The 14,106-nt window shown below is 37.6% G+C and overlaps 1 protein-coding gene across 1 annotated transcript in view; it reads left to right on the top strand.

The window, feature by feature from the left end:
• LOC136857914 (uncharacterized) overlaps positions 1 to 14,106 on the top strand; it is a 175,974-nt gene that overhangs the window by 34,276 nt on the left and 127,592 nt on the right. The window contains exons 5-10 of the mRNA XM_068225176.1: positions 3,832 to 3,885; positions 4,920 to 5,082; positions 5,324 to 5,523; positions 5,879 to 6,091; positions 12,170 to 12,220; positions 12,705 to 12,761. Coding sequence (XP_068081277.1) covers positions 3,832 to 3,885; positions 4,920 to 5,082; positions 5,324 to 5,523; positions 5,879 to 6,091; positions 12,170 to 12,220; positions 12,705 to 12,761 — 738 coding nt within the window. The remainder of the gene's footprint in view (positions 1 to 3,831; positions 3,886 to 4,919; positions 5,083 to 5,323; positions 5,524 to 5,878; positions 6,092 to 12,169; positions 12,221 to 12,704; positions 12,762 to 14,106) is intronic.

Here is a 14,106-nt window from a genome sequence, read left to right as displayed (position 1 = left end):
CTGTTTATATTTATTTTTACTCTTTCGTTTACTAGTGATTTATCGCAACACAAACACATCAAATGTTTTCGGCAACGCAAGGATCGGAAAGAAAGGCGCATCTTGCTACTTGCTAAATAAGTAAGCATCCTAACCGATTACTGATGATAAATCCAGGATCTACTGATTACCATTTCTAGGAGTACAATGAACCCGTTGCTATTTATTTCTGGATTTGGTGTTTTTCCATTTGTTTCTTGGTACAGGAAAGAGCAACATGTAACACTCACCAAAACCTCGGTCTCATTTATTGCTGTAACAATGTGTAATAATAATAATAATAATAATAATAATAATAATAATAATAATAATAATAATAATAATAATAATAATAATAATAATAATATAATAATAATAATAATAATAATAATTTACGTCCCACTGCTTTTACGGTTTTCGGAGACGCCGAGGTGCTTGAATTTTGTCTCACAGAGTTCTTTTTTAACGACGGTAAATTTAACGACACCAGTCTGATGTATTATAAGACAATGAAATACCACTGGACGCAGTCAGGATCGAACCTGAGAGCTTCGAGGACTCAGAAGGCCAGCGTTTCTACCTTCTAATCCGCTCAGCCCCGCGACAGTATGGAAGCTGTGTGGTGCTGAGTAATGACATACTTTTGCGTCTAGATATTATGAATGGATTTACTCATAGGTCCGATCGTTCTGAAGTAGCTCTTTCTGTCTCAGTGAGGATGGCAGTGGCAAACTATCTTATTCGGTGTACGCCTCGTTACGATATTAGCTTCGCATTAATACTTAACACCCATTAGTACAATGTCACTATACATTTCGAATCTCGATATTAAGAATTGCGAAAATATAGATAGATAGATAGATAGATAGATAGATAGATAGATAGATAGATGGATAGATAGATAGATAGATAGATAGATAGATAGATAGATAGATAGATAGATAGATAGATAGATAGATAGATAGATAGATAGATAGATAGATAGATAGATATTTATTGAACATAACAGGCGAATTTGCCCCGATACATGTTCACATGAACTCACATCACAAGAAAAGAAAAGAAATACCGGATTCCCTGGGCATGCCATGAGGTTCATTGGATACTCCGGAAACATGACACTCTCAAGGTAAAATCACCACGGCAGACATCCGCAGTACCTCATGCCACGCCCATCGTCTCCACTTAATATGAAGATACAAAATAAAATGAACAATAAAGAATAATAAAATAAAGCAAGAAATAATATTGGTGACTACTGCTACTGTCCGGCCGTGTCATCACCCCTAGTGAGACGAAGGCCGAACTTCCGATGATGACACGACCGGCCCTATCCGTGGGGTCCAACGGAAGACCCCAAACAATCCTACCAGATGACAATGCGTTTCTCTCACCATTCCATTGTGGCCGACCACGTGAAACTGGAGCAGCTCTCCTCCCATATCCCGCCTCTCACCTTTCTCTCTTCTTTTACTTATTTGGAGTGGGCCCGTCCCACCTCGTCTTCTTACGGGTATGTCCTGTTCTCCCTTGGACATCATTCCTTACCAGCTACTACAATGCTTAAATAGTGAGAAAATAGCTCATGCCCTAATGTATACAACCAAGTATCCATAATAATAATAATAATAATAATAATAATAATAATAATAATAATAATAATAATAATAATAATAATAATAATAAGCAAAATTCTACCTACAAAACAACTAATCTGGCCCTACCCTGACCTTGCAATCGTCACATGACTGTCACAACATATAGTTCTGCAAAAGAAGAAAACCGCCGACATTACATTACCACAGATTCAGCTCAAGTCCTTGTGTACACAGTTGCTTACTTCGCAATCCTTGTTACTTAACTGGCTTACCCTGGATTAAAAGTATACCAAATGACAACAATCGCATACTTTCATGAATTGCGAAAATATACTGTAGACCTACAATACACAAATATGTTTAATCCGAATCAATTTTTGCGTTGACACTCATACTGAGCGGGGATATTGAGACCAATCTTCGACGCAAATTGTCCTCTAATCTAAAACCATACATTTTAATATTTTCCCTCTTCGTGGCAATTATCGCAGTTATTAATAACGAGCTAATTCGGGCCAAGTGCAAGAGATATGCTGTAAAGCCGTACACCGACGTCACTCATAGAACCATAATTAAAGTATGATTACGTGCCTCAGCCAACGGCCACAGCCGTGTTGAAACACCGGATCCCGTGAGATCTCCGAAGTTAAGCAACATTGGGCTTGGTCAAGATTTGGAGGGGTTGCCACGCGCTCTTATTTGGGCGGTAAGGGAATGGAGGAGCGGAAAGGAACTGGCCACACTACCGTACGTAAACTCCGGCTCAGGCACACTTCTGCTGAGGTTCGGACCTGCCTTCGGGCAGAATACACCCTTACCTTACCTACGTGCCTCAGAAATAGAATAATCAGAGTGATATGCTAATAACTCCTCTATGCAACAAAAGCTCATATAGGCTATTTAAGGTGATGTGAAATGAACAGCGTTGTTTTGTTGTTCTTCCAGAACAGAAGCAGTGCATTCTCCTTCTGTTGAGTCGAATGGGGAAATGTCCATTACATTACTCACATGTTTATTGGCTAATAAAGTAATGGTATCGGTTTTACGTCTCATCAACTGCTTCTACCGCTTTTGGAGACGTTGAGTTACTGGAATTTAGATCCACAGGAGTTCTTCTATCTGACGGTAAATCAAATAACATAAAACTACCGTATTACAGCACATTTAAATACCACCGTAATGATTCACGGTTAGTCCTACCCATGTGGGCTCAGAACACCAGCTATCCACAGTCTGAGCAACAGTCCGGCTGTTGTTTATTTAAGTAAAGAAACAAAGATTTATTAGGGTTTATTTTACCAGCTGCTACTGTTTTTTCTGGGACGTTACTTTAAGTAAGGGTAAAATAAAACTGCTCAGTTCAAACAATTCAAATTATTGTATAAGAGCTATAATTTCCTTACATGCAATTTAAATTCCAGTAAAGTCTATGCAACGTAAATACAGAGACATTCCATGATACAGGAATTTTACTTATATTAATGAAATAGTATTGATCCACATCTAATTCAGGACAATATAAGTGTTTGGAGAGATAAAATTCTATTGGTATCAATTGAACATTGTGGAGTTCTATAATGCTACCTTTTTATTATTACACTCCATATTCTAATTTTCTCCCTCATCCGCAAGAGTGCGGAGAGCCAATGGAGTGGGGAAAATTGCTACTAACACATCCCAGGAAGAGTCTAATGAAATGCTCGGTGAGCACGAGGACTAAATCAAGCGATAGTGCAGAGCTCATTGTGAAAATGACATCGGAACATGGCAATGTTATGAAGCAAACGTACAAAGACGATCCACACGATATAATATTTTACTATAATTCTAGTGTTCCCTTTCTTCACCAATGGTAATTTATGGTAGTTTGTTTCACATACCGGAACAATAATTTATGATTCTAGGAAGGAACCAACTGACAGCTACACATTAGACAATGGGTATATTTAAGTTTATTAGCCGTATGCTGGGTTTCAAAGCGGGTCCATTTGCTGTTGTTTTACACCTGTTGCGATGTTAATCAGAGCGTAGATGATTAAGTCATCTTAATTCCAATGCTCTTAAATTACAGTAGAAAAAGAATCCCTTGTTTCATATCGTATTGACGAGCGGTTTCTCCATTCCATGACGTTTTTAATATGCAAATGGAAATGAATAGCGAAATATAAAGAAACTGAGATGATATTTTGATTGTAATCCTTGATATTTGTTGCAGGTGGCAGTACTACTACTGATGCTAACGATCAATCAACTGAAAGTCCAACAACAAGTAAGTAAACAGACACCTTTTTGGGACATATTTATGGTAAATAGCTCTGCAGGCATTGTCTTGCACGCATCGCCAGGAGCAGAGTCCAATATATGGCTCTTCACGTTTTGTCGAGACATAGTCAGTTATACCCAAATCTTATGACGTAATTCCCGATTTTTTTATTGTCAACATTATATCCATAAGTTGCCAATATTTCTACGATGAAAAGAATGTTACTGGCCAAGCTGGCCTAGAACCATACGATATTAATTATAGAACGTTTCCAAATTCAATTTTGAATGTGTAAGTGAAACTGAACATTTTTGGAGACACAGGAAATTCAGGCACAGAAACTGGACAATTTACTACAAAACTGGATCATCCAGTATTTTTTTAGAAATGAAAAAATCTTGCTGTCCATTTAACACATTGGTTTGAAACATATTTCTTTCATTTTTTATCATAGGATTGGCCTTCTGAGATAACATAATATACCGTCGATCAGCAACATTACGGCTTCGTTTGGAATACATCTTACTTTCACTCGTTAACAAAATCGAATATCGCAGGTTCAACAACAGAATGAAAAAGCAAGGTTGTCTCCGTACAGGACAGGATGACCCTTGGAGGGGTGGAACGTAAAGGCTTCCACTACCCGTAACCTTGGCAATTGGTGGGGTGGAGTGTTTAGCTCCATCCTCCACTGCCTTTGTCCCACGACTTAACCTAGTACTTATTTTTGGTGTAGGCTGAGCATTTAAAAACTCTGTGTCTAAGTAAATACAATAGTTGTAACTTACAACTTTCCTATGTAATATTAACGTCTGACTGAATGTAAACAAAAATACTAAACTATATTAATTCTTAAAATCACAGGAATAGAACCAGCTTTTGGGTGGTTAGGCCGTGTGCATTATGCAGAGTTTCGTCCAGACGTGCCATTTGGACTCATCAGCTGGAATGGCACGCCCCTCCAGGACTCTGCTATTCCTGTGATTTTAAGATCTGCGGCTGTGAAAGCCTTTTTTGAAATTATATTAATTCTTCTTTAGCTACTGTTCAAGAAATCGGTGATGAACTGATGAACATTTTGAACAATACCGACGGAGGATTTGAACAAGTGCTCTTCATTGTTGATTCTTCTCAGAATGTTGGAGAAACCACTTTTTATCACACGGAGTTGAATTTCGTCAAAGTCGTCACTGAGATTCTCTTGTGAGTATATTCTCTGCTGTCTCAATTAACTACATTACCTTAAACAATTCATACTGTGCATACAGACGTTCATCTAGTGTTGCTACTAACATTAATTTCGATGAATATAATATTTGTAGAAATGCATGCTCTGGCCCATAACACTTTCAACTGCACTAGGACAGGCGTACACTATTATTTCACTACTGTATGTAAATTATTTCTATGCAGTTTATGTATAATGAATATCGTTTTCCTACAGCTCCAGAATCTCCTTCTTTGGACTAACAACCTACAATGACGTTGCTAACGTAGTCATTCCTTTGGATGAATACCAAAGTTCTGGATTTATTCAGAGAGTGGATGATGTGCAATATTCCCCCAGAGACGGAAGTGACTTGGCTAATGTTCTTGACCGGTCTTTCTCTGACATACGTCGCACAAGAAGGCGAACTTTAGTTGGTATGTAACTTTTATTTCCAGCGCAACTCAGTAATAGTTGATATTTTGGCCTTTTCTCTCATGAATGACGTAATTACTTCAGTGGAATCAGTTTAAAATACACAATGTTCAATGTTCGATAAGTCCAACCCCCTTCATATGGTCCTCGAGTGTGATGAGTTGCTTGCGAGAATATGTAATCAAGGAACGAAAAGATGTCCGAGGACGTGAAAAAGCTTTAAATAAATTAAAGCTTTAAATACATTAAAGAAAGGCCTTCTAATGCGCAGATATACAATTAGTGGGTATAATTATTATGATTAAACTTATATATTATTTAATGGACAATTGATATTGCTTTAATTACTTTTTTCAGTTCTTATCACTGGTACTGAGAGTTCTACTGACGGCTTGGGTGAGGCGAGATTGATTCAGGCCCAAGGAAACATTATCATTCCGGTGGTTGTTGAAGAAGTGAATCGCAACACAGCCATTTCTATTTCGTCCGTAAATGAAGAAGGTAGTTCTCTGTACTTCGTATTCCAAAGCTGGAAGATTTTCAGGTCGACAATAACCTACATCAGTCAGAGTGAGTACTATGCAATTATAATCACATTTTTCGAAGTGCAAATACATAATGTACCCGTAATGAGATCGCTTAAATCCGAGGGCAATGGGTGAAAATAAATAGGAAGGATGCGCATAGAGGAGATTTAAATGAAACTAAAATTATGAGAGAAGCTAAAATCAAATATTTATTTTATTACACAAAACAACCCTGTCCTGAAATGGTACATTAACAGTTTACTGATGAATCATAATATGATCATTGGATACACAAATCTGTCTCATGATTTCAATTTTCATTCAAAATATTAACAAAGAGATGTAGCATATGAGCTGGCTTCAAATATTTATAATATGCATGCTAGTCGGTCCTCGGGCAATCATTCAACGATTTAAATCTTTAGTGGTGAATTGATGTAATTTTGATCAGAAAGAGAAAGATTTATAAAAGAAATAAATCATCCGTCCTCCGACGAGGGTGACAATTCAGATTCGAAATACAGTCAGGTTACAATTTCAATATTTAAAAACATAAAAAATTGGGAATGTAATTGTTAATAATGTTATTATCTTTTTTCAGTGGGAGTGGGGAAGGGATGTTAATCACGTTCTCAGGTACAGATGGAAATGAATGATTTGTAGAGAGTTCCTCAGTACCCCCTATTACTCATTTTTCTATTTTGCAGAATGGAATAATCAAATATTCTACTAAGGGTGATTTCTGAGTAGGATTGATTTCTCTTGTTCCGAAAAGGAGGCCTCTGGAAATCCACCGATTTCATATTTTTCTGTCAGGATAATAAAGCACGGAACATAAATAGCTTGCTTTTCTAGATCCACATTGCGAACCTGATTTGAGTCTCGTTCAAAGCCAATGGTGGGATCTAATACCATTGGCTTACTGTCCTTTCTGTTGATGGCAGTGGTGTCAGCCCTTCGATTAGAGTCATCGCTACAGATGCAGTGAACATTTTCGTGCACGTCCCATCCACGCTGTCTCATGAATTGAGCAATCGACGTTCTTACACTACTATGAATAATACGCTTGCCATCTTTTTAATACTCAATGTCTCGATTTAGAAACCCGTTGTTCATAAACACAAAATTATTTGCTTTTGAATCTTCTTAATAAATACCACTTTCTTATCTCTCCGATAACTAAATGGACTGTAGCTGTGTAGTATTATTAATGCAACAACAAAAATCTACTCTCCCCGTATGCATAGGCCTATAACTTCGTAGAAAAGAAACGAAAAGAAAATTATTTTGAAAGAAGGTGATGGCCCATCGCTCCGCTGGTGCCGACTGACGTCCCTCTCGGGTCGAGTCTCGTATTTATGCATTCGCGAGGCTCGGGTGGTTTCGGTGAAGACGTTGAGCTGGTGACGGCCAAAATGCATCGATTGTGGCGTGGGCATGAAGTCAAGGGTGCGGAGTCGTCGTACCCAGAAGAATTCACCTGCTAAAATATGGTTGCTCAGAAAACTGGGCCAACCCGTGACCCAGGCAAGCCATGAGAAGTACCCAGCCGTCTGCTAGGGGTGATATAGGGACAGTGTAGGAATGGTGGGCACAAGGGAGAAGGCGCGTTGCTGAGTTGCGTGATGCATGGTGTCTTGAGCGGGAATGTCAATAGCTACTCCTAAGTAGGTGAGGACGGATGTCGGGTGCAGACCGACTTGGTATAGTTAATAGAGATTCCAAGAATGTGGGTGAGATAGACATCAATCTGCTGCATCAAGGCAGATGAGAGGTCGGGGCTGTCAATGAGCCAGTCGTCCAGATATGCGATCATCTGATCGCCGAACTCATAGGTGAGAAGTTCCTGCACTGCTGCGGCCCAGCCTTTTATGAGCGATGGGGCCTTGCTATGCCATAAAAATCGAAAATCATAATATCTTCTCTACAAAGTAACATAAGGAAATGCAATAAATAAATAAATAAATAAATAAATAAATTAATTAATTAATTAATTAATTAAAAATACACCACTAACATCTGATGAAACTATAAAATAAATGCAATTTTATAAAATTTCGAGTCAAAACCTTCTGCAGCACTCATCACAGTTCATTTATGGAAAGGAGGTTAGAATATTTATGTAAATTAACGCCAACACCCGCAACAATTATATGTTTGTAATATTTAAATATAACAAAGACGATAGACACATCGTATCTAATCATTCGACTAGCGACATATGGGATCAATTATTATTTGAATCAATAACAACAAGGTGCATCAACACATTCCCAGCATAGACACACGCATGAAACTATTCTGTTCCACACATTTCCCAAAGATTCTTCTTTTTCAAACAATCAGAATCTACGTTGCAGAAAAATTTAAACCCCAAAATCTTTCAAGGTGATGCCGATATGAGTTATCGAAAAATTCTACACTTACGTATACATATGACATACTGGAAATACGTGCCGCGGTTTGAAGAGGACTGCAGAGGCTATTTAACAGGGCGTAACCACACGTTGATGCAGACATAAACAGACTTCTCAATTCATTAAATTAAATTAAGATTCATTAACAGACACCTCGACCTCAAATTACAAGCCTGAAGTACATGATGTCTAACTGAAAGAAAACTCTAAACATAGTGAGATGTTTACGCCGTTAAGTAACATTAATGTAGCTATAACTCAAATATTCCTCAATATAACATAAAGTAACCTAAAAAACTATAAGCTACCCTTTCCTATGATTTTCATAGTGTCACATGTACATTTAAATAAACTGTAGTGGTACTCATTTTGGTTTTCTCATATCATCTCCTGGTTAGGCCGGATGACCATTCCAGTTTAGTTGTTCATCTTGCTGCTCACATTCCTGCGGCTGGTATTCATTCAACCCCTAGGCATAATCTTCCATGCCAGGTCCATTACCATGTTCGTAGCTCCGAGGATACATCAGTATGTTCTCGAATATTCCTACAGCCGATGTCCAAATGCAAAAGGAAATACACGTTGCTTTCACTGACCGTGATTTTTCTTGAAATATTCTTGATCACACAGGTACGCAAGGGTGGACGCTTAAACTCAACACGTCACGTGTCTGGCCCTATCATTGCGAAAAATGGAACACTATTTCGTGGGCGGTATCACTACCTCCTGCATTAGAATACACATATTTTTATGCAAGTCAGTATTTCGAACGCTAATGCAATGAAATATTCTAGTGTCTCCCCATTCACCCTCTATGAGCACGAAATAATACTTTCAAGACTTTCAATATTCTCTACCTCTTCTAGAAACTCAGTCAAGCTCACAAAGTGTCGCGGAAATGCAGCGGATATCACTTGTCCATCCCGGCCGCGTAACCCTAACTGAGGGAGAGAACCTGCCTGCTTCAGCAAACAATGTCTAGCATGAGATACACGTCACAAGTGACGATAGTGACGCGTTCGGCGCACTAAGCACACGGTTTTAAATTTACCTTGTAAAATGAATTTGAACAAGCATGGCTTCCCTGTATACGGAAAACAATATGCTATTCACTGACGACAACCCAATTATCTACGACTGTATAGGGTTTCAATATATATATATATCGTTACAGTAAAGTGCACTTTCTCCTACAATTATCCAAGTCATGGAAGCAAGCAAACAGCAGTGGTGCAATGAGAAATATATGAGAGACATGTTCTATTGCGAAGAATTATTATGCCGAGAAATTCTCTCTCCCAAGTCATTGTTGAGATTTTCATGTACATTGTTTTCAAAACATTGTAAGTAATAATTCTGAAACAAAGTTCCGAAACATGACATTTCACATTAAAATCCTCAAATATACTTATTTGTACAAATATGAACTAAACTTGAGATGGTATTCCATGGAGCTACGAGTGATTATGGAATATTGAGTTTGTGGCAATCCATCAATTATTATTTTTGACTTCGATCATCGTTAAATATAAAAACTTTCAACAGAGTTATGACGTATGACGTTAAGACATTATTTTAAGTCAGGGCCTCTCAGGGTGCATGCGCCTGTGCAGTGCACGGCGTAAGGTGCAGAAGACGACTTCACTAGGCTGACCAGAGTGCAAACCCCCACTCCTCTTTCCCTACATCTCTCTCATCCGTTCGGCCTGTCTCCACCTTCTTCACCTTCCTCACTGATTTTCCCCTCACTGGGAAATGTTTATGTGCTGCGAGCGGAGACACTCAGTAGTATGGGACAATGTTACCGCTTACAAAATCTCGTCTTTGAATATACTCTGAGCAGAAAAATTATCTTCTCTAGCTCTTCTTTTCATTTTTCTTTGCAGTTATACCAGTAATATCTGGAACAAGGGATCGGGTGACAGCAATTCTGACAGCGTTCTTTAAATTACGATCAGAAGTACTCGCACGCAATCTAGTTTTCGTACAAGTCAAAGCAGGAAAAAGGAAAACTTTGACATTTGCATGTGGAAAGAAACGTGGAAATAAGCTGATTGTCGATGCAGCTTAGGAAAATCTTCCTTCGACAAAGCCTTTGTACTGAGAAATAGATCTTTTTGATGATCACGTAATTATTGTCCCACCGATTAAGCATTAGGCTTTGTCGTCACGGCTGAGAAAGGAACTACGAAATTTGCCAGTTCGATTGAAGATGACTTTCGGGAGTGTTCGCTTCCTTCGAAACAGGTTGCTCTATGCTTATGTTGTTGTCTTGCGCGTATCTATTTCACTGATAAACAAGCCTTCTACCACCGAACGCTTCGTCGCTCTCAGCAAACTACACCATCCGAGTCAAGTCAAGTAGAGCCGAGTCGGACCGATGCACAGTGCACGGAGCCCTTGCGCTCGGTTTGCACACCTGAGGCATCGTTTTAAGTAATAATATTATTTTCATGTTCGCCAAGTTTTTCAGTGAGTTAGAAGCAGAAGTAAATTTCAGAACTACAGTAGTGCAGAAATAGATCCATTGATATTTTAAGAACATTTATTCTGAACTAACTTGTATTAAAGGATACATGTGAAATTAATAAGTAATCCAACTGCATTTCCTTGTTTCGACGTTATGAGAGAAAGAGAGGGAGAGACAGAGAGAGAGAGAGAGAGAGAGAGCATTAACTCTTTGAAGAATTATGATGTTGGCTAGAAAGTGTGAGATCAACAAGAAAAGAATTAAATAACGCATGTCATGCAAACATAAGAGTGGCGGTTTGGGGGCAATATGATATTTGGGTGCTTGAATAACTCTAAAAGAGAGAACAGTACATCGAAGTGGAGTGAATTGTAAACTAGAATGTATCCCTATTTTCCTTAATCCACGCATGCAAGATGTTCTCTTTACGGAAGAGGAGATATTCAGCAATAATTTATACTTTGCCGCGTACTGAGCTAAAATTATTGCAATTTTTACCTTTTTGTCAACTAACATATGACTTGTATTGGAATCGTAAGCAGAATATGCTTTCTTCTATCTAAGCTAAACTAATCTGTAAAAGACAAAACGTGTCCCTAATCCATATCAGGGTTTCTAAAATTACTTATTCTAATATTTTAAGGATAATACAGCTTAGAATGTTAATACCAGCAGCAATGAATATAGCAATGAATATGCCTTTCTATAATAATAATAATAATAATAATAATAATAATAATAATAATAATAATAATAATAATAATAATAATAATAATAATAATAATAAATTAATAATAATAACAATAATAATGATAATAATAATAATATTTGCATCACACTCTGAAATACTGAATTTTGCCATGAAAATAGGTTAATACTCTAAGCGTTACGACGGTAACTCGTCCCTTTTAAGCACTCTAAAGCACCAACCAGGCACACTTTTAATTACTAGTCCCACTACCTTGTGTATGGAAAATGAATGGAATCCGGTTACGGCACTTCCCAGCCAATGATGCGTGAATGTATGGTAATGAAGGCAAAATGAAGTACTTTTTCTCATTTTCCTTACTTATCCTGGTGTGGATGCAATAGTAGTTTAGTACTGACCAGGTAGTCAACGATGTGGCACTGGATTAGGACAGAAGTGGTGCTGCAGGTAAGTGTTATAAATCAATTTTGGACTTTAAAAGGAACAGTTGTAATGTTACGTTTATTATTTTTGTTGTTTTCACAGATTACGAAAGTGGTAGTACACGTGCGACGCAACCAACAGATGAAACATCAGGTAAGTAATTCATATTATAGTTTACATGAACGTTTGTTGGTTAAATTTAGTCTAAACAACGCTATAATTTTTCCCACATTTCCCTACGATTGTTTGTTCCCGTTCCCAAGAAAGGAACATGGTGTTCACATCCATTACTTTCAAGGTGCCAGCCAATATTTGAATTTTCTGATAGATTTTTATGGCCAAGAACTGCATCCCCTTTGTTGTAGTACCAACATTTTTATATTGGTGATGCTGCAATCCTTATTATGTTCCTTCCGATTATGAAAGAAGCAGTGACGATGCCGACAAGAGCTAATTCACAGGAGAAGCAGCATTACAACAGTACTCAAGATCATCATACACATGAAGGAAGAATTCGCTTTTGGATGGAAGTTAATAGTAGATTATAAACAGAGTTTTGTGCATTTTAATACATAGATATTAAGACAATATGGTCTGGCATTTTCCTACTGACGTCTTGTACAATATATTGTTTCAGATTACAGAACGACCTATTACACCACCCAAACTTCTGAAGATGAATATGAAACTACAAGTAAGCTAACACACTAATTAAAAACGACATAAATATTAGTAAGCTTTTATGAACGATGGTCAGATTTTTCTTACTTGCCGTATAAAGAATTATGTTTCGTCTTGAACTACAATGAAATTGGTCACTGTGTTTCTTCATACTATGTAAAAATTGATGGCACATTTTCCGTTCATTATTTCACTAGATATTCTTTATTGACAGCACTCTCTCTCTACGTTGCCTTTATGCCTAAAAACAAAGAATTCAACTGAGAAAGTCATTTATTTTGGAATATTGTGTTAGAATCCTTGGTCCTATAAAATTGTAACTGGAAGAAATCTTTCTGGATTTTGAGTACCAATTTGCATGCATGAAAGTGCTTTTTTTCATAATGCTGTGATTTTAGTCACATGAAAAGGACGATCTTTTAATATCACGGACTATCGGTGTATTTTAGAACTGAAGTTCACTTGACATTACGTGATTACACCAGATTCTGTTGCTATCCTTTTTAATCTACACTACCGTTTGTAAGTTTTCCCTGACTGCTCAAGGGAGACGAGATTGATTCATAGCAAAGGAAAAATTATCATATCCGTGGTTGTTGAGGTAGTAAACCGCAATACCGCTTCTCCTATTTCGTCTACGATTGAGGAAAGTACTTCGCTGTACTTTCTGTTCCAAAACTTGGAAGGTTTTAGTTCAAAGAGGAAGTACATCAGTGAGAGTGAATACAATACAATACTAATATCATTGAAATTCAAGTAAGATGTCACTTCCGTTAACGTTTACTTTCTGGTAGCAGTATCCGAGATGTTTTCACAAACAGGCTGTTGTGGTTTAATGGTAGTGTAACTGGTTTTACGTCGCACGGAATTAGGCATGTTATAATGGTGACTATGGTGACGTTTCATATTAAACTCTAGTCTTTCATTATTCTTCATTTATTTCCTACTATCCAGAATGCGCTATGTCTGTAAATTCCTGTTCTTCATTCAATATTCATACTATTGATGATGATTCCTCGTCATATCCTTCAACAGCTACAGTTATTGTCGATATCTCTTCTGTACCATTTAAAATTTTCTGTGCCATTCTACTTACTCCCATGGTGCTATTGTACCAAGCCGTCAACCAGTAACAAGATGTCATTAATGACGATTCGGAATCGAGCTCCCTTATTCGCAAATATTGAGCTGGATATCTCCGTCACAATTTGATTACGAAATTAGCCGGTTTCTTTTTGTAATATAACACTTATCCGTGGCCAATATCGCTACATCTTCCATTTGAATACACATATTTTAAAACTCATTAATTCGATCGCTAATGCAATGAAATATTCTAGTGTCTGCCCAACCACCTT

Source organism: Anabrus simplex, chromosome 1 (genome assembly GCF_040414725.1).
Source record: "Anabrus simplex isolate iqAnaSimp1 chromosome 1, ASM4041472v1, whole genome shotgun sequence".
In the NCBI taxonomy this organism is placed as follows: domain Eukaryota; kingdom Metazoa; phylum Arthropoda; class Insecta; order Orthoptera; family Tettigoniidae; genus Anabrus; species Anabrus simplex.
The sequence above is the reverse complement of the archived record's forward strand: the minus strand, read 5'-3'. Positions and strand labels throughout refer to the sequence as shown.